The following is a 20,073-nucleotide window of genomic DNA, read 5'->3' as shown; positions in this document are numbered from 1 at the left end:
TTTCCAAAGTGAAAAAATACTCTCCCCGTTCTGCTTCTTTAAAAAATACATGTTTTAGTTATTCCTTTGGACATAATGTTTTTTTTTTGGGGGGGGGGGTATCCACGTTGCCATTGTTGATTTGTTTGTTCTTTAACTTAGTCAACCAAATAGAAGGCACTCTTACTCTGATCTCCCCAGCTCCTTCCCCCGAGTCCCCTCTGCTTGGCTTTCACCTTTGCTACCGCTGTACCCTCCTGCTAGACCTTCTCCTAGACCTCCTAGAGACAGGGGTGGCAAGGGCCATCTCCAAGGCCCTGCTCCATGCTCTAGTCCCAGGGGCCCTCCAGCGATGCCAAACTCTGCTCTCCATTCTGTCCTGTTCCACCAGCTCCCAGGGCACACACAAAGGCAGGAAATGGGCCTCCAGCTGGGTATCACAGTAGAGTCCTCTGACATTTTAGGAGATGCTTGGATGTTAAAAAGAGTCCTCGCATTTTCCCATTTCTTGAGATCGCAGGACTCAGCATTCCCGGTCTACCCATCCCTCCCCATCTCCACCCCACCGTGCCACACTCAGGGTGTTTGGGGCGGGGGCGCAGTAGACCGGAGAGAGCGGGAAGGGGGGACATCCGGAATGCAGGACTAGTTCACACTGCTGTTGGGGCGGGAGAGGGAAGGGAGGAGAGAGGGCGAGGCGCTGGAAGGGGTGGGAACCGCGGGGCTGGCCCGGGCGGGACGGGGCACGCTGTGTGCACGCGCGTGTGCGCGGCGTTGAAATGCCCGGCGCTTTGGGGCAGCGGGACAGAGCCCAGGGCGCGCGCGGAGCCTCCCAGCGTCTCGCACCTCCGGCCACAGCCATGACAGAAAACTCCGACAAAGTTCCCATCGCCCTAGTGGGGCCTGACGACGTCGAGTTTTGTAGTCCCCCGGTGAGTACAGCTCCGAATCCCCGGTCCCGCTGCCGGGTCAGTGGACACGCAGGGCTGGGCCTTTGCGCGGGTGCCTGGATCGACTGCCCGGAGTCAGGGATTTGTGCCACCGAATGTGGGAGGTGGGTCCCCAAATATGCGCGTGTGCAGGGGGCCCGGGATCCGCAGACCAGTGGGAAGGGGAGCGTGGGCCGGGACCCAGGAGCAGGCGTACCGTGGCCGGCGGAGGGTGCAGAGCCGCGGGGCGATGGCCCTGCTCCGCCAAAAGTTTGCTTATCGTACATCCACGCTGAGTTCAAGGGACCTTCGGGAGGGAGCGCCGCGAAAGGGGGCGCGCCGTCCCCCACCCCAGCCCCGAGTCCCAGGCGGCGCGGCTCAGACGTGACCTGTGCTCCCCCCACCCCGGCCCCGGTCCTCAGGCGTACGCCACGGTGACCGTGAAGCCCTCCAGCCCCGCGCGGCTGCTCAAGCTCGGAGCTGTGGTTCTCATTTCGGGGGCGGTGCTGCTGCTCTTCGGGACCATCGGGGCCTTCTACTTCTGGAAGGGGAGCGACAATCACGTAAGTCCAGAGGGCGTCGCTCAGGAGTGTGGACCCGAGAGCAAGGGCGAGTGCGGGTGCGCGGGGCGGGGAGGCGCGCGGGGCCGGGAGGCGCGCGGGGCGGCGGGGTCCTCACTGTCACCCGCACGTTCACCTCTAGGTGGAGCCAGAGCGCAGGGCCGGAGCAGGCGGCTCGCCCCAGCTCGAGCTTTCCTCTGGGTCCCCTCGGGGCACCTTCTCCCTTCTTCCCTCCCACACGGCCGCGCTGCTCTCTGCTCTTGGCTACTTTGTGGAAAAGCAAGTCAGGGTTTTAACAGAGAATATTAAAAGGTAGAGTAGCGGGGAAATCCATGCACAGGTAGGGGAAAGCCGTTTTCTGCCGGTCTCAGCGGATCGCTTGCAGTCGTGTGACTGTGTGTGGGTGAGGCACCGCACCCCTCTGGCCTCATCCCTTGGGTTAGAAATGGAATTCAATGATCTGTAGGACCTCTCCCAGCTGAGAAGGGCTGTGACTTTAAGAACCTAGGACAAAGATAGTGGAGTAACATTCAGACCCAGTATTGGGGATGAATTTGAATTTTCAGGAGTTTTTGTCTGTTTATTGCGTATGACCTATCCATGAATGCTCCCTTCTCTCTTGCCCTAAGGAAAAGAAATTCCTTAAAGGTGGCAAATCTCTTTAAAAATCAAGTCTGGCCTAGTCACGTGTGATTTAGCGGTAAATGTTTCACTAACTGCTGTCCCACTTTCTTTGTATGTAACTATTTTATAGCTCCACCATCTCTCAAGGAGTATAAAAACTGCTTGTAGCTTGACTGGGCAGAGTTCCAGGGTGTTCTCTAAATACTCTGAATTTTGTTCACCTATGTAAAGGGGGACATTTTATCTTGATGACCATTGCCAGGCCTGGTATAAGCTTATTTCGACTAATGGAAAAGAATTCCATCTCCAGGGTGCACACAAAGGGCTGTTTCTTAATCACTTCCCTCAGAGGAGCTGTGGCTGCTGTTTGCGGGGGAACAACCCCCCCAACCATGAAACTCAAAGCATGAACGAATTCCAGTACTTAGAGAAAATGGTGCTGAAAGCAATTCAACCATTTTACACATCACATCTTCCGCAGTCACTGCATAATTTGTATTTTTAACTCAAATGCCTACTGTAGATAATCATGCCATTTAGCGCTGAGTCTGTTTTAGAGACTATATCAAATTTACAAGCATCGATTTGTAAGATCAGAATTGCACAGTATTTTTGTGTGTATTTGAAAAGTGCTGTAATGTATTTGTATTTTAAATAGAAAAGTTAGGCCAAATGCTCATGTTTGAAAGCAGCAAATCTGAACAGGAGAACAATTTCAAGATCTACATCTCCATTAATAGCAGGGTTTCTGATTGTCACCCTTTGGGAAATTGTATGGTATTCGAATGTAAAAGCTGTCTTTTCGATGACAGAACCTCAGTGGTACAGGTTATTTGGAGATAAAAATAGCTTTGCTTTTTGGAGGGTAAATATTTTAGGCATGATGTATATTAAAATGAATACCATTTGGCATTTAATTATTCAAGGCAAACACAACTAACTGACAAGCTTCTAAAAAGAGAGATGGAATGATCATACTGACTAAGTAGGGCTCCCTCTTTTCATCTTCTACTTTACCCCAAGAGTCTGGTCCAAGAGAGCAAGCAGTATTAAATTCTAAGAATACAGACGAATAGTGAATCACATTTTCTGGCCAAAAATGAAGTTATTGCTATTTCCTCTACAGGCAGAAGAATGAATAAAATCATGGTAGACATTTTTTACTCCCAAAATTTTTGGCGCTGATCTATCTCACCCAAGTCTGAAAAACAAATCACAAAACACAAAATAGAGTATGTGTGGCACCATCTATGCATAGTACATGCACAGGGCCACTTTCCCTAGAAGTGTAAATAGCCCAGACATAATGTAATCCAGAAAGGTAAGTCTCTGTCAAACAAAAAGATATCCCCCACCAAATGGACTGCCCACTCTTTGGGGATTATCCATGCCTCTGTTCTTCTATATTAGCTTATAGAGGAGAACCAGCTGTAATTCACCTCCTATCCCTTTCATATGGGTAAATCCCCTTAGGACAGGTTTACTGGAAGTCAGCTGCAGGACTGTGGAAACATCAGAGTGCTAATAACTGGGAACAAGGGACGGAGCTCAAATTTCAAAGCCAGGTCTCACCCACGTTATCGAAACGGAACAGGCATTGAAATCTGGGATAGCCTCGCCAATATGAGATAGCTGACCATCCTACCTTGTGGGATGAGGGGATGAGATCATTGCTTGGGGCCTTTGTTCTCAGACTGATTTTTCTAGATATTGTCCCAAATGTTATGTAATTCATCTTATAGAACCCAGACGTCATTAGAAACTCATTAGCAAATATTCTTGGCTGTAAAAAGCACCATATTGAGCAGAATTTTGGCAAACAATAAACTTCATTGTACTTAGAAAATGCCCCACAGCTCCACCGGCTCAGAGCAGACAAGGTGATTCCTGCTCCACCAGCCCAGTCTCCTTCGGAGCGTAGGGCCCAGTACTTTGGAAATAACTGTGGACTATTTACCCTCCCGCCATTCCCTTCAGGAGGGCACAGACCTCTCACTGCTGCCCCATGGAGACAGTGTGCTCCTCATAAAGAATGGGCTAGGGGCGCCTGGGTGGCGCAGTCGGTTAAGCGTCCGACTTCAGCCAGGTCACGATCTCGCGGTCCGTGAGTTCGAGCCCCGCGTCAGGCTCTGGGCTGATGGCTCGGAGCCTGGAGCCTGTTTCCAATTCTGTGTGTCTCCCTCTCTCTCTGCCCCTCCCCCGTTCATGCTCTGTCTCTCTCTGTCCCAAAAATAAATAAAAAATGTTGAAAAAAAAAATTTTTAAATAAAAAAAAAAAAGAATGGGCTAAAGCTACATTACAAATGATGCAATACCCGGGACACCTGGGTGGCTCAGTTGGTTAAGCGTCCCAACTCTTGATTTCGGCTCAGGTCATGATCTCACCGTTGTGAGATTGAGCCCTGCATGGGGCTCAGTGTGGAGTGCAGAGCCTGCTTGGGATATTCTCTCTCTCTCTCTCTCTCTCTCTCTCTGTCTCCCTCCCTCTGCCCCTCCCCCTCACTCTCTCTCTCCCTGTCAATTAATTAATTAACCTAAATAAATAATAAGAAAAAAACAAATGATGCAATACCTGTGTCTAGTTAGGGAGCTTCTGCTGGCACAAAGGTAGTGGGGTGGTGGTGGAGGGAAATAAAATTAGGACCACAAACCACTCTCCTACTGTTAGAATTTTGTCTCCTTAAGATCTGCTAAGAACTTACAAACTGTTCATTTCTGAGATCTTGCATTGCCTTAATAGTAAAAGCTTATGTGCAATGCTTTCTCTCTCTCCCTCTCCCTCTCTCTCTCACACACATGCACACACACACACACACACAGCCTCTTACTGCATGAGTGAAGGATGCTTGTGGCTGGAACTCCAACAAATGTTGTCTGCCATACTCCTTTTGACAGTCATCCTTAGCCCATGTGAACAGTGGCTGCTCAGAGAGCACAGGGACAGAACAGAACCTGCTTTCTAAATCTTACCTGCAAAAAGCACGGACCCAGCCAAAGAAAACAGGTTTCCCAAACTGGGCTGATCAGAAGGACCACCTGAGATGCAAAGTGAACACAGGCTGGTGGGCGCTGCTCCAGCCCCCCTAAATCAGAAACTCCAGAAGTGGTTCTCAGGATCAGGCAAGCCCGGAGGACAGTGTGCTGCAGGGATCGAAGTTCACCAGGACGGAAGGAAGGGCACTGACCCACAGTTAGCTGAAACAGTGTGCTGGTATCTTCTGTTCCGCTGAATGAAGGCCGGTGCCCGAAAGGGTACTGGCTAGCCAAGCCATTTCTATTTCTCTGCTGGTAAAATAAAACTGTGCTCCATGGGTCTTGTGATAATGAGTTTTCTACAAGCAATGCTCCAGTAATATCAAATACTTCTTCCAGTGTTTGTCCATGTAGCCCTCTTTCTTCATAATGACGGAGAAAATTGGACTTGAATTGAATCTGAGCTATTTGCAGTTCTGACCTACTGACCTGACACTAAATAGCAAGTGGCTCTCATCAGTTCTTAGTCCTTCCTCTTTAAAGATTTTATATCTTGTATGTTATATATAAGATATATGTGTATGTATACACACACACACACACACATATGCTTCTAAGTCAGAAAAATAAAGAGGAAAGATAGGGGAAGGGGAGGAGAGGGAAGGGGGAGGAAGGGAAGACAAGACCCACCCACTACACCACAACACAGAGAAAGTTCTAGCATGGCAGCAGCATACTGAGCAGGAGCAGTGTGTAAATTATTTTTTAAGTTAGTATACTAACAAGTTGTCTAAACTAAGAGAGCCCTTTGGACCATGTAATTTAGTCATAAACTAAAAATATGTATATTTCATGGAATTATTTTTCTTAAGATCTTACTTAAAAATCCAAAACATAAAAGAGACAACAAGCAGAGCCACCTAGTTAAATTGCAGATGAACAGGAGAGAAAGGACCACATCACAGCCCCACCTGCTCTGCCACCCTCACCTGTGGGCCACCGCTGTGAAACCTCAGAGCTCCAAGGACATAAACGAGAACTGTCTATGAGGGCCAACTTCTTTATTTTATGCCCAAAGCAACTCTCAAGACCCAGGGATAAGTGGGGTGGCCACTTGTTTTTCTGATTCCTGGGCCAGTGCTCTTTGCTGAGGCCAAGTCTCCGTCCCTTCTTCCCCGACACGTCTCATAACATAATGCCCTACAACACCATATGCCTGTCCCATAGTCATTAAAATGACTAACTCCCACTTTGAGCTGAAACAGATGTGCACACTGACCTTGCACTCCACAAATGCTGCTCTGCCTGTATCAGGCATATCCCAGTCCTGCCTGCAGTCCTGACTATATACCATACTCCGTGCCCAATCTTAACCAATGGATTTTTAAAAACCTTTCAAATTGGGGCACGTGGGTGACTCAGTCGGTTAAGCAACTCAGGTCATGATCTCACTGTTCGTGAGTTGGAGCCCCGCGTCAGGCTCTGTGCCGACAGCTTGGAGCCTGGAGCCTGCTTTGGATTCTGTGTCTCCTTCTCTCTCTGCCCCTCCCTCGCTCACACTCTGTCTGTCTGTCTGTCTCTCTCTCTCAAAAATAAATAAACATTAAAAAAAATTTTTTTAAACTTTCAAATTGAGGTGCCAGCTACAGACTTGTTAACAATCCAGTTAACCATTTATCCATCGATGGGTCTTAACTCTGGCTGCAAAGTAGAGTTGACTCAGAAAAAGAAAGATCTGTGTCCAAGCCCCACCCCCACAGGTTTTGATTTGATTCTTTCAGGGGAAATGCGTGCATGGTAGGTGGAGACTCTCCTCAGATACTTTTATATGCAGCCAGGACTGCAAATCACTGAGCTATTTGAATTAGTATTAGAGACTACCAAAGATTTTACTTTGAAGGTATTTTTAAAGAAATCATTGTATTAAGTGATGGGTGTATGGATGAAGTCCTCATATCTAAATCTGTTACTATTAGCGATGATTCAGTGTATCTCTAACAAATATGATAGCTACTTCATATACTGCAGGTCTAAAGATAAGCCCTGAATTGCCCTAAAAGGAAAGCATCACTGACTCCTATGTTCACTTCCAGATTTACAATGTCCATTATACCATGAGTATCAATGGGAAATTACAAGACGGGTCAATGGAAATAGATGCTGGGAACAACCTGGAGACCTTTAAAATGGGAAGTGGAGCTGAAGAAGCAATAGAAGTTAATGATTTCCAGAATGTAAGTATATTTCACACATTTAGAGAGTTAAACCAGGCAAGTCCAGAAGACTTTCCTAATCCCCAGAGAAGCAGCATCTCACACACATCCCAATGTAACCGTTCTTTATGGCAGTCATGGTGCCACTGACCCCTATGCATATTCCCTCTGAGAAAGGCCCACTCTTTGTCCTTTGTATTTTCAGAATGAAAAACACAACACCTTGGCACTGAAAAGAACAAGTTCTTGGAACTATATAAAGTCTTGGCAGAAGGACTTGAAAGAGCTATTTCTTTCCAAGCAGCTTTCTATAACATGATGAATAAAAGACTCAGTATCCTAGAATGTTGCAAAGTCTGAAATGTGAACTTAGAGACAAGAGGCAAACTGTAATGACTTAACAATCTTATCAACAACAGGTGGGATCTATTTACATACTTTGCTCAATTCTTCAGATTTCCCATTTCACCCAGAAAATTAGCGTGGAGTAATTCCCCTATTATAATCCTATGTTTTCTGACCGTGGCCAATTACTGATAAAACATTCGCGTCTGCTTTGAAAGGGGAGAACACATTTGTTTTCAAAAGTTCAATTTGCAGGCAATTTAGCCCTCACGCTTTGTGCTTCAGTGGACATCTGCATCACAATATCGCTCCTGGCCCTCTTTCCTGTTGGCCATAAATATCTTCTTCTCTTCCTGTTCTAAGACGGGGAAGAGGCATCACTGTTTGTGTTCTCCCGTTAAATCTGCAGATGGAGTAGGTGAGACTCCATAATGAAAAAAGGCACTTGAAAATAATGTCTCTTCTGATAGTTTATTGGCCTGCACACATCTCATCGACCCACCTCGTGCCGATTGATGAGAAAAACCAGAGATGCTTTTCATTTGAATGAAAGAACTCCCTTTGCTGATGCCAAAAGGCATTTCACAAGTCCTACTGAATACCAAACAGATGCTAACCTTTGGACTCCCATGCTGTTAGGTATTGCTCATGACAGGGACTGGCTCTGCTCTGCCTGGGGAAGGGGGAGGGGCGGGCTCTGCAGCCCTGTATGTGACCGGTGTACTTCGTTTAATCAGAGCTTTGCAAATGGTTCTGGTCAGTGCAGAAAGATAATTTCTCTGGGCCTATTAAAGGCTTTTACTGCCAGACCCAGGACAAGGCAAAAGCATTTTTTCTTTGTACTACTCAATGTAAAATGATAAAATGTGACTCCCACACACACATCATTCAATCCAGAACAAAATTGAATACCTGTGATGTGCCACAGTATCAAGATATGCAAAGGTAGCTTCACAGATGAATGAGAAAAGATCCATCTCTCTCAAAGGGGCATGAATCAGGAGTATACTTTTAAAATATTTTAATCCCAGGCCTATATTTCTGTTTTATAATCCTCTGGTTCTAATAATGGTATTGATTGTGTTTTGTTCTCATAAGCCAACAGGGCCACAAATATTTTATAAGCTGATCAATTCTCTTTGATAGCTTCCACATTTCTCTAAGTCAGAACTGGTGAGCAGGACATTTTTTTGATGGATAGAACCTGTTATGGGTTTAAACAAGCCTGGACTTTTGAAAACACATGAATCAGCCACTATGGTACCGGCACTATTAACTTTCTCCTATACATTAAACCAACAGTCAGATCCAAGAGGTGTTTATTTTTCAGGGCCAACTGTGTGCATGGGACAGTATGAAGCATGAGGGATGCAAAGATGACTGATACTTGCTCCCTCCCTCCTGGACCTTACAGTCCAGGCCAGGGTGCGGGGGGTGGGGGTGGGGGGGTTGGGGGGCGCAGACATTCTTCACAGAAGTGACTTCGGGTCAACCTGGGAGATGTGCTGCCACAGAGCTATAAACGCAGTGCTGTGGGTCACAGAAGGGAGCAGTTGCGTGCACTGAGGGCATTGAAGCAGGTTTTACAGAGGTTGTGACAGTTGAATCAGGTCTTGAAGAATGATTAGGATTTCAACCAGCAGAGAAGTAGAGACTCAGAGGAATACTGAATACAAATGCACAGGCCTGCTCTTGAGTTCTAAGTAGCCCAACATGGCAGAATGGTGGGGAAGGGGAGTAGAGGCAGGGGCCAGATGAGGAAAGGCTCTGAACTGTAAGGGAACAGTGTCCCCTGGTAACCTAGGACCACACCAAGGTTTTAGTAGAGCCAATAGGAAGAAAACCCTCCTGAGAGGGAATAGCACTGAACAAAGGACTCCAGTCTCCATACTGTGAAAGAAAAATCATTCAGGGCACTTATTAAAGAAGGGAAGAGGACCATGTTCAAGGGAAGCTACTACAGTGGGGTTTTATAGCAAGGGAGAGAGATTGCGTTCAACTCTGAATATAGTAAGGAAAAGGGGCAATTTATAGCCAAGGAGCAGAGTGGGGATATCAGTGGATAGAAAGTTACTAAGAGGTACAGTAGTTCTTTACTAAACCGAACCAACAGGATTTTTCTGAAGCCAAGCCAAGGTGATCAGATATCAAGGCAGACTCAGGAGGATACTTGCTAAAACTGGAATAAACTGGCCAAGACAGAGCCCACAGTCAGGGCCTAGGCAAAAAGAGGACTCAGAGGAACCTGACTAGAGTTGGGTCAAGGAAGGTCTTCGTCAGTACCCCAAGGAATACAAAAAGGGGTTTGTTCAGAGTGCGTGAGTTACGTTCTAAAAAGTTTTGCCCTCAAAAGTGTCAATGCTTTTGGTTTAAGCCAACCCTTTCAGACTTAATGACTCATTTATATAATAACAACCCTGGTTAGAAATTAAGATAGAATAAACTGATATGTATATACAAGTGTTCACTACACAATTTCTTTTAACTTTGTGTATATTTGAAAGTTTTAATTTACAAAGCTAGAGAAAAATAAAATAGCATAACCTACCTCACAGATAGGTAGGTTAGTGATTTCAAAAATCAACATAACCCTTCCTCAAAAAAATTAAAAATAGAAATACCATATGATGCAATAATTCTCATGCTGAGTATTTACCCAAAGAATATGAAAACACTAATTCGAGAAGATACATGCACCTCTGTGTTCATTGCAGCAGTATTTACAATAGCCAAGATATGGAAGGAACCCAAATGTCCATCATTAGATGAATAAAGAAGATGTGGTACAGATAAATAGGCAGATTAGACAGACAGACAGACAGATAGATAGATAGATAGATAGATAGATATAAAGTGGAATATTACTCAGCCATAAAAAGGATAACACCTTGCTATTTTCTACAACATAGATAGATACCTAAAGAGTATTATGCTAAGTGAAATAAGTCAGACAGAGAAAAACAAACACCATATGATTTCACTTACACATAGAATCTAAAAAACAAATGAATAAACAAAAAGTAAAAAACAAACAAAAAGCAGAATCAGACCTATAACTACAAAGAACAAACTGATGGTTTCCAAAGGGAAGAGGGATGAGGGGTTGGGCAAAATGGGTGAAGGGGAGTGGGAGATTCAGGCTTCCAGTTATGGCATGAATAAGTCATGGGGATGAAAGGCACAGCATAGGGAGTAGAGTCAATGGTATCGTAATAGGTTGTATGGTGACAGATGGTAGCTATGCCTGTGGTGAGCACTGTATAACATATGGACTTGTTGAATCGCTATGTTGTACACCTGAAACTAATGTCACATTGCGTGTCAACCATACTCAAAAAAAGTTTACAAAGTCAACATGGCTCCCAACTAAAACAGAAAAGTAAAACCAGAGTAACTTACAATCTAACTTGGACTTCAATATGTTAATGCTCAGCCTGACATACTCAAAAACATCCTGAAGTCAGATGCTTGCTCCCATAGGTGAATTGCTGTCAGTGCCGCAGCCTAAAATGCAGACTGACTTAAGGGTGTGTTGGCAGATTAAATACCAGCCTATTTTCTCAAACAGTGAGCAAAACTACCATCTTCTCTCTATTTTCATAGTAATTGCATTGCTAAGAATGTCATCATCATACATGGAAACTTTGCCAAAAGTCGCTTTGTCTTTATATGTAAAAGGGTGTTCGAGTGTAGGCACAGATACTTACAATCAGGTTTTTCCCCCAGGCCCCAGGGCAGTCAGGTCTTCAGGGCTTCCCTGGGCTCTCTGGGGCCCAGCATCCCTGGGCTCTGCCTGAGGAAGCCCAGGAGAGCCCCAGTCTTTGTGACAACTCAGAACTCCCTGAACGATTTCTAAAGTGCCCTCTTGGGAACTTGTTGGGAGCTTCTGGTTGAAGCCACAGAAATCCTATGAGATCCTCTAGAAAGAAAAACTGTGCAGCTACAATGAGATTGCCTGACTCTAATTATTAAAAGAATGTGAGAGCATTGGACTCTTCCCTCATTATCTTTGTTAGCAAATTTCTTCATTATCACCAGCTTCTGAGGCCTTGTTTGTTTGCAGAAGCAGGAGGTTTGCTTGGCTTTCTTGTGCTTTTCCATTCCTGCTGTTTAATCTCTTCAAAGATCTGGCTGCGTGATATGGATTTGTAGCCAGACAAGGTGTTTCAGACGTGTGAATTCCTTCCCACAGGACCCATCCCTATGGGGCTTCGGCTCTCTTTGCAGTGTGTAGACTGTCAGAACTAACTCAACACAAGATTCACATCGGGGCTGTGAATCCTTTGACAGAATCAGCTCTCTCCTTGGGGGATATGGTGACGGTTATATGGTGTTTCCCCCTCGCGCCTCACATTCAGAGGATATAAGGGTGTGAAGTGAAAAGGACATATGGCACAGGGGCAGCAGTACTCTCCCCCCACTGCCTTCTGTTTTTCAAACCATGAGCCCTAGATGTGCATGCAGAATACGAGCAGCAGGTCTGCAGGAGAGAGCAGAGAGCAGTGGTTCTCAAAACGTGTTCCCCTGGGGCGCCTGGATGGCTCAGTCGGTTAGGCGGCCGACTTCAGCTCAGGTCACGATCTCACGGTCCGTGAGTTCGAGCCCTGCGTCGGGCTCTGTGCTGACAGCTCGGAGCCTGGAGCCTGTTTCAGATTCTGTGTCTCTGTCTCTCTGACCCTCCCCCGTTCATGTTCTGTCTCTCTCTGTCTCAAAAATAAATAAACGTTAAAAAAAATTTAAAAAAAAAAAAACAAAAAAAAAAAACGTGTTCCCTAGGCCACCAGCAGCGGCAGTACCTAAGAGCTTATTGGAAGTGCAGAGTTCAGTCCCCACTCCAGACCTGGATCCAGGGGCGGGGCCCAACACTATTTTATTTATCAAGTCATCCAGGTGATTTTGATGCAAGGGAAAATTGGTGAGCTGGTGGTATAGAAGAATCCTGGATTCAAAGGCTGTGTCTTAGCTCACGCACGCTGCTGTAACAAAGTATCATAGACGGAGTGACTTCTAAACCGCAGGAACCTCTCACAGTTCTGGAGGCTGGTTGGTCCAAAATTAAGGCACTAGCTGATGAGGGTCTACGGTGGCCCTAGTTTCTGGTTCATAGTTGGCCTGTCTTCTCACTGTGTCCTCACGTGGCAGAAGGGGGGTGAGGGAGCTCTCTGGGGTCCCTTTTATGAGGCACTAATCCCACTCACGAGGGCTCTGCCTTTAACTTCCCAAAGGCCTTACCTCCAGATACCACCGCATTGGGCGTTAGGTTTCAACATAGGTACTCGGGTGAGGGGACAAAAACAGTCAGTCTACAGCAGGTGGTTTCAGTCATTTAAGAACGTTGTCACCTTGAACAAGTTGTTTTTGCCCTAACCCGATGGTCCACGACCCCAGGTTTACATTGTAACGACACAGGGAGCTTTGAAGCTTCCCACTGCCTGGGCACTGCCCCAGGCCAGTGAAACGGGAATCTCTGGGGAGAGCCCCAGGCATCCATGGTTTTAAAATCTGTCCAGGTGGCTTCAGTGCAGTGAGTTGAGAAGTCGCACGGTAAACCTGGAGTCCCTCCTCCTGGAGAGTGTGAGGATGTTCTACCACCGCTCTCTGGGTGAGAGGTGATGCTAAAACGAATGTGTCACATGTGCAATCATGGCCAATTAGGCCACAGGGGAGAGCACAAGGAGCTTCGGGAAGAACGAGCCTTTCCTTCTCTGCTGTCTGCTCTGTCACCAGCGTTTGCAGGGCTGCTGGCTCTCAGATTACAAACGGTGTGACTTGCCACGAGTGTCCTCTAGCATGACTTACATTTGACTCTGTTCTTCACCGAGGAGGGCAGTGTCCTGAGCCAAGCCCTGGAGGTTTCTAAATGCTCTTCCTCCCCCACTGTGCAGCACTGATGCTGGAACAAGGTCCTTATCTTCCTGACATTTGTCCCAACTGAACAGATTGACAAGTTGAGGGGTTTGGGTTTCTGTTGGTGTCTATATTGTTTGGGCATAAAATCTGTAGGCCTTTCATACTGCTTTTGGCCACTCACTCATCATGAAATTCACCAGCAGGGTGAAAGGAAACACTCTTGGGACAGAATGTACTGTTGTGCCTGATGCACCCGAGGTAGCATCGGCACCGAGCTGTCAGCCAAGACCGGATCCCCGTGGATGAGGTTTCCCTTAAGGCCAGTCCCTAGGCTGACAAGGAGGAGACACTGTTTGTGTCTCACAGGGGACAAGAACAAAACATCTGAGCCCTCAGGTAAGGTCTAGGAACAAAGGTCAGTTCCTGGTGTTGTCGAAGTGTTGCTATTTCCCTGGCTGGATGACCTGGGAAAAATCGGAATCCGTGGAATTAATTAATTGGGCCCCCATCTTTTGAGAACCTTCGTGGGATCACCAGAAAGATAAAAGATTCCGATACCAATGTCAAAGAGGCTTATCATTGAGTGGGGCCAGGACCTTGACCAGGAGTGACCGCACAGGCACTGAGAACTAAGTGCCACAGGAGGGAATGAAGACTGGAGGGCTTACGGGAAATCAGGGTCAGAGAAAGCTGCCTGGACGAGGCAGCATTTCATCTGAGCCTGCTTGGGTTAACGGAGCAATGACCATACTCCGTGTCAGTTCACATGCCCCTGACTGGGGCCTCCCCGACCACACTGTCAAAAGTACCACCTCTGTCATTCCTGTCTCACACTCTGCTGTATTTTTCTCCATAGCACTTACCACCACCTGACTTCCCCTCTGCCTTTTATTTTTGGTAAACAACACAATGAGGCAAGCTCCGTGAGTGCAGACGTGCCATCTGTTCTGTTCATGCCCATACCCAGCGCCTGGAACAGTGCCCGGTTCGCAGTAGACACTCAACACATTGAGTAAATGAACCAATGGATAGATGGATGGATAAAATTTTATTTCCTAGGGCATCACCGGAATCCGTTTTGCTGGAGGAGAAAAGTGCTACATCAAAGCACAGGTGAAGGCTCGTGTTCCTGAAGTGGGCACCGTGACCAAACAGAGCATCTCCTCCGAATTGGTGGGTACCGCCCGCGTGCTTCAGACAGCAAGGGGGTCTGGTAGGCATCATTTGAATCCACAACCCTTTCCGTCTCTCATTCCTGTATAGCTTTGTGACCAGAATATAAATTCTATTCCTTCTCTGCCAAAGGAGTTGGAACTATTTTGGTCCTCCTTGGCGATTCCAAGTGGTCATTCTTGTATGACATGGTATACCATATATTTTTTAATGTTATTTATTTTGAGAAAGAGAGAGCATGTGTAGGGGATTTGCAGAGAAAGAGAGAGAAGGAGAATCGCAAGCAGGCTCCACACTGTCTCTGTGCAGAGCCCAATGCAGGGCTCAATCCTATGAACTGTGAGATCGTGACCTGGGGCGAGATGAGAGCCAGACGCTTAACCAACTGAGCCACCGAGGTGCCCCAGTAAACCGTATTTTAAAGTGCATAAAAGGGCTCGGTCTTCACATGGCTCTCATTTGCCTAATGTTGGGGAACTATCCGATTAGTAATGAAAACAATACAAAGGACGTCTCATAACAGAATCTTCATTAGGGGCCTCAGGAGCCTTCTAGCCTCACTTCCAATCAGTGTGGGGTTCCTCCTGAAAATCTCCAGTGGCTGTGCTGGAAAGCAGTGACAGGGTGCTCCCTTCCCTGGGTGCCAGGCAACTTCCTGGGGAGGGGGACAGTTCAAACCATTGTGCTCTACACTGAGTTGAGCTGGCTTCCCCTGGTTTCTTTCCCTTGGCTTGAGTTCAGCCCAGTGAAGCTCCTTAACATGTATTGAATTCCTTTCCTACATGTCAGACTTGTGAGCATTTTAAGTATAATTTTCCCTTTTATTATTAACAACTTGCCTCTGAGCCTGATTTTATAAAAATTTACTTTAAGAATTGCACAGAGTTCTAAAGACACATCTGATGTGTTACATTTATTTGATACTTTAGGGCTTATGAAGTGGTTCCACGTGTTATTGCCTTCCATGTGAGTTGTGGCAGGATATAGTGGGAAGAAAATAGACTTTAGAGTTAGAAAAATGTGGGTTCGAATCCCAGCTCTGACACTTGCTGTGGATGTGGCTTCAATTCCTTGGACCTCGGTTTTGCCATCTACAAACTAAGGGTCTGCATCCTGTCCTCGTGGCCCCAGAACCTACCGGATAATGACTACACGGCTGCTGCTCTAAATCACTAATTCCATTATGATCAGCTTTGGTCATTCCTGTGTCCCCGAGAGGGAGGGAAAGCAAGCATCAGCTCCCTTAAGGCAAAAGCGGAAAACTAAGGGTAAGCAGAGGTGCCTGGAAACTGCCGGGTTGCCGTCATAGGAGCAGCAGGCATCTCACAACAAAACAAAACAAAAGCTAAAACAAACCGGTGACTTTCTAAAGCTGGCTATCATGTCCCCAGTTTTCTACTCTGCTCCCAGTTTCCCCATTCATCCTGTGAGACGGTTTCCAGACTTTCATTGCTGTAGTCATTTGGCTGTGACCATATTCCAGTTTGTTCCTCAGGAGCTGTGCCATTCAGAACAGAATGCCATGCTCAGTGTGAACCCACTAGTACGAAGTATAAAAATGAGACCAAGAGCTCCTTTGTTCTGACCCTTGAAATTTTTTAAAATTTTTTAAAATGTTTATTTATATTTGAGAGAGACAGAGCACGGTTGGGGGAGGAGCAGAGAGCAAGGGAGACACAGAATCTGAAGCAGGCTCCAGGCTCTTGACCTGTCAGCACAGAGCCCGACGCCAGGCTTGAAACCCATGAACCGCCAGATCATGACCTGAGCTGAAGTGCGATGCTTAATTGACTGAGCCACCCAGGCACCCGGACCCTTGAACTTCTTATTGCATTACCATTTTTTATAGTCCTGTGACTCAGTTTCTGTAATGCATAAGCCTTTACATTTCCTCCTTAAGTGGACATAGAGCTGGTTCTTTTCTTCTGCCTTCCAGAAGGGCCAGCTCTCTTAACATAGCTGATGGAGATCTAATCATAAGTTTGCAGTACATTTCTGGGGTTCTTTAAAAACAAGGTTATTTTTTTTCCTGATATTTAGAAACAATACGTAGCCATGGTAGAAAATTGGGGAATTACATAGAATGGAGAAGAAAATCATCCACAATTGCATAATCCACAGATAGCTAATGTTAATGTTTTGGTGAATTTTTTTTAATGCACGGGGATGTGTGGTTTCCTTTTCATAACTGAAGTTATATTGCTCTACATTCTTATTAATTTCACCTAACTTTAGTTATTATAAAATGTAGATGATAATGGAGGTATTATATGTCATCAGATGATTATAATTTAAGTCTTTTGCTCTTGAATACTTCAGCCATCTTTAATTTTTCACTATTTCAAATAATAATTCAAAGTAATTATTTGAATATAGAAATAATTCAGTGATGACCAGTTTAGCCTTTTACAGCTTTGCCTGCATCTGATTCTTTTCTTAGACCGTAAAGCTGAATTATTTTTTCTGTGTTTTAGTTGCTTATATTGTGCTTGGTGGACCCTCTGGTGGACAAGTCAAATGCAGGCAACATGTTTGTGTGGATTAGGAATGTCAGTGGCAGAAAACTACACCCAGAGTGACTGAAACAAAAAGGATTTGTTTTTCTGCACCATAGCCGATATGGAAGGAGGTGGCTGCAGGCACTGGCTCGGTGGCCAGCATCGCTGATTTTTTTTGGCCTTTCCTTCCAGCTCCAAACCATCAACCGTGCATTCGAGTACGGAAGTCAGAAGGGGTTGAGCAGTGCCAAGCACGACTTCCCTTTAATTAGGAAAAGCAGGAGGTTTCTCAGCCCCCCAGTAGACTTCAGTGTGAATCGCATAGTCTAGGGCACCCCAAGCCACTGGAGGGTCTGAGAAAGCAAGCAGCCAGCCTCTCTCCTGGGGCGGGGACACTGCTGCCTCACACAGAAGCGGGACTGTGTTGCAAGGGCAGGGAGAGACGAGGTTGGATGGGCAGCTGAGACCATGTGCCATAAGTTGATTTAACATTCCTAGCTTGTAAGATGCATATGTATGCGTTATCCCCATCGCCCCCCTCTTTCCCCACACGCTTTAGATTATGATGGAGTAGGTTTATGTACCACTTGCTCTTATAAAATTTTCATCAGTTTTGTAGAACTTTAAAAAGCTGCTATACCCAAAGAGTATTCATTTCCTGGACGGAGCCATTTAATTTAAGGTAAATAACTGGATTACCTGAGTGTTAACTTCCTCCAATGACTTTAAGTTGTTTTCATGCAACCATAAGCCTCGGGGAGAAAGCACAAATGAAGTGCTGCTTTTAGCTGAAAATATGGAGAAAACATTTTAATTTCTCCAACATATTGCAAACTAATAAATATATGAAAGGAACAACCTGGCAAAATAAATTTGTCTCCTGGGTTATCAGATCATTCTCAGTATCTCGCTGTAGAAGAAAATTCAGGGTTTAACTTTGAAATCTCAGTGGTGTGCTTGATGTGAGGAACATCTGAAATGTGTTTTGTTATAGCTGGGAAATGTAGAAATGGTTTATGTTAAATAATACTTTGAACTGAAGACATTAAAGAACCAATCGCTTGCTTTTTCCATTGTTGTTCGGAGGCTGCAGAACAAAACCCCAAAGGATTTTCACTTCAAATGAAGGGCTCCTCTATCCCTTTACAGGATTTCAGAGTCCGTTCAATTGCTTTTCCTCAAAAAAATCTTTGATCAGCAACATCAGATTAACCTAAATCTCAAAGTTGGTAGCAAGTAATTTTCACTTCCACTCAGGACACTCAATATTCACACATTTCAGTTATGCAAGGCAGGGCGACAAGCAGGGCAAAGACAATGTTGTAAAGAGAGCTACAGAGACAAGACACACACACCGCACCCCACACATGCCCCCTTACACACACCACACACCCCCATCCCATACTCCCCTACACGCATCACACACACACACACACACACACACACACGCACCCACACACTCACACCCCACAACGCTATACAACCCCCCCCACATACACACCCCATACTCACCCCACACACACTGTATACCTCCCACTGACACCCCCCGACAACCCCACACATACCCCCTACCCCACTCATCCCACACACACTACCTGCCCCCCACCGACATCTGACACACACACCACAAAACCCCACAATACCCCCTACACTCACATCTCCACACTCACCCCACACACACGACATACCCCCGCCTACACCCCGCCACACGCACACCACACACACCTCACATCCCCTCACACACACGCACAATTCTCATTAAGTTTTTAGTATGCGAAATAATGTTTTACCAGCACGTGACTCTTAATACGCATGTTTCACCGTCCACTCTGCTCAATGCATTTCATTTTTACTGAACTTACAGGAAGGCAAGATCATGCCAGTCAAGTATGAAGAAAATTCTCTTATCTGGGTGGCTGTCGACCAGCCCGTGAAGGACAACAGCTTCTTGAGTTCTAAGGTCTTAGAACTCTGTGGTGACCTTCCTATCTTCTGGCTTAAGCCAACATACCCAAAAGGTAACATTTTAAATTCTTTTAATGCTGCTAATATGTTTTCTGAGCCCCTCCACAGGCCTGAGCATGTAACAAGGAAGACTTATCAGGATGCAAGTCACAGTGTCTCAGTAATTGGGAAGAGAGATCAAAGAGAAGGAAGGTGACAACCATGAATGTTTTAGGGAAGGGACTGAGTGGCAGGGTTAACAGGAAGCAGATCAGGGAGACTCACCATCACTGCATCATCTGCCATTTTTATTTATGAGACTCCCCCTTCTTTCTGCTCTGCTCCTTAATCTAAGTTGTTTGCACTTTCCAATTTTACATGTTTTTTATTCCGAGGACAGAGAATCAAGGGCCTAAGAAGCTGTCATACTGCTGAATCTTTATTATACTCATACCTAGAATTATGAGGCAGCCAAAAGCTGCTGTGGCCATAGGCTGAGATTCTTCAAGTTCAGGGCTTGAGCATCAGCTCCTAAGTCTGGTGAAAAGAAATGAAGGGCCCCTAGTTGGAGCATACCTTTGAGCCATCAGTGGGTGAAGGGCAGGTGAGCCCCGAGGGCCAAGTTTCTCCGTCCCCAGGGCACCTTCACTCGTCACTGCCACCAGTCACCCCACTGGCCCCCCAAAGGCCTACTCAGTAGTTCCGGCTCAAGTGTGGGAAAAAGGCCTTTCTCTCAACACAGCTGAGATATACTGTTTTCTGAAAGATTTTATTGGACACAGAGAGAGCAGCATGGAAATAAAATACAGGCATTAAGACCACCAGGCTTAGGAGGGGGAGATGGGCAGTTATTTTTGAAAGGGTGCGGTTACAATTCCGCAAAACCGAAGAAGTTATGGAGACAGACGTTTGCACAGCAATGTGAATGCACTCAACTGTACAATCATAAAAATGGCTAAAATGGTAAATTTTGATGTATATTTTA

General features: G+C 45.9%; 1 protein-coding gene across 2 annotated transcripts in view; it reads left to right on the top strand.

Moving 5' to 3' along the window:
* The first annotated feature begins 737 nt into the window (after positions 1 to 737).
* The window catches only part of CNMD (chondromodulin), a 33,458-nt gene continuing 14,122 nt past the window's right edge, over positions 738 to 20,073 (top strand). Inside the window, exons 1-5 of one of the 2 annotated variants that reach the window (XM_042927346.1) lie at positions 738 to 911; positions 1,331 to 1,471; positions 7,159 to 7,299; positions 14,533 to 14,646; positions 19,009 to 19,162. In XM_042927346.1, coding sequence (XP_042783280.1) covers positions 759 to 911; positions 1,331 to 1,471; positions 7,159 to 7,299; positions 14,533 to 14,646; positions 19,009 to 19,162 — 703 coding nt within the window. In that variant the 5' untranslated portion in view covers positions 738 to 758. The remainder of the gene's footprint in view (positions 912 to 1,330; positions 1,472 to 7,158; positions 7,300 to 14,532; positions 14,647 to 19,008; positions 19,163 to 20,073) is intronic. The other variant, XM_042927343.1, reaches the window with a different exon arrangement.

The sequence above is a fragment of the Panthera leo genome, chromosome A1, assembly GCF_018350215.1.
Source record: "Panthera leo isolate Ple1 chromosome A1, P.leo_Ple1_pat1.1, whole genome shotgun sequence".
Classification (NCBI taxonomy): domain Eukaryota; kingdom Metazoa; phylum Chordata; class Mammalia; order Carnivora; family Felidae; genus Panthera; species Panthera leo.
This window is presented reverse-complemented; position numbering and strand designations above follow the sequence as displayed.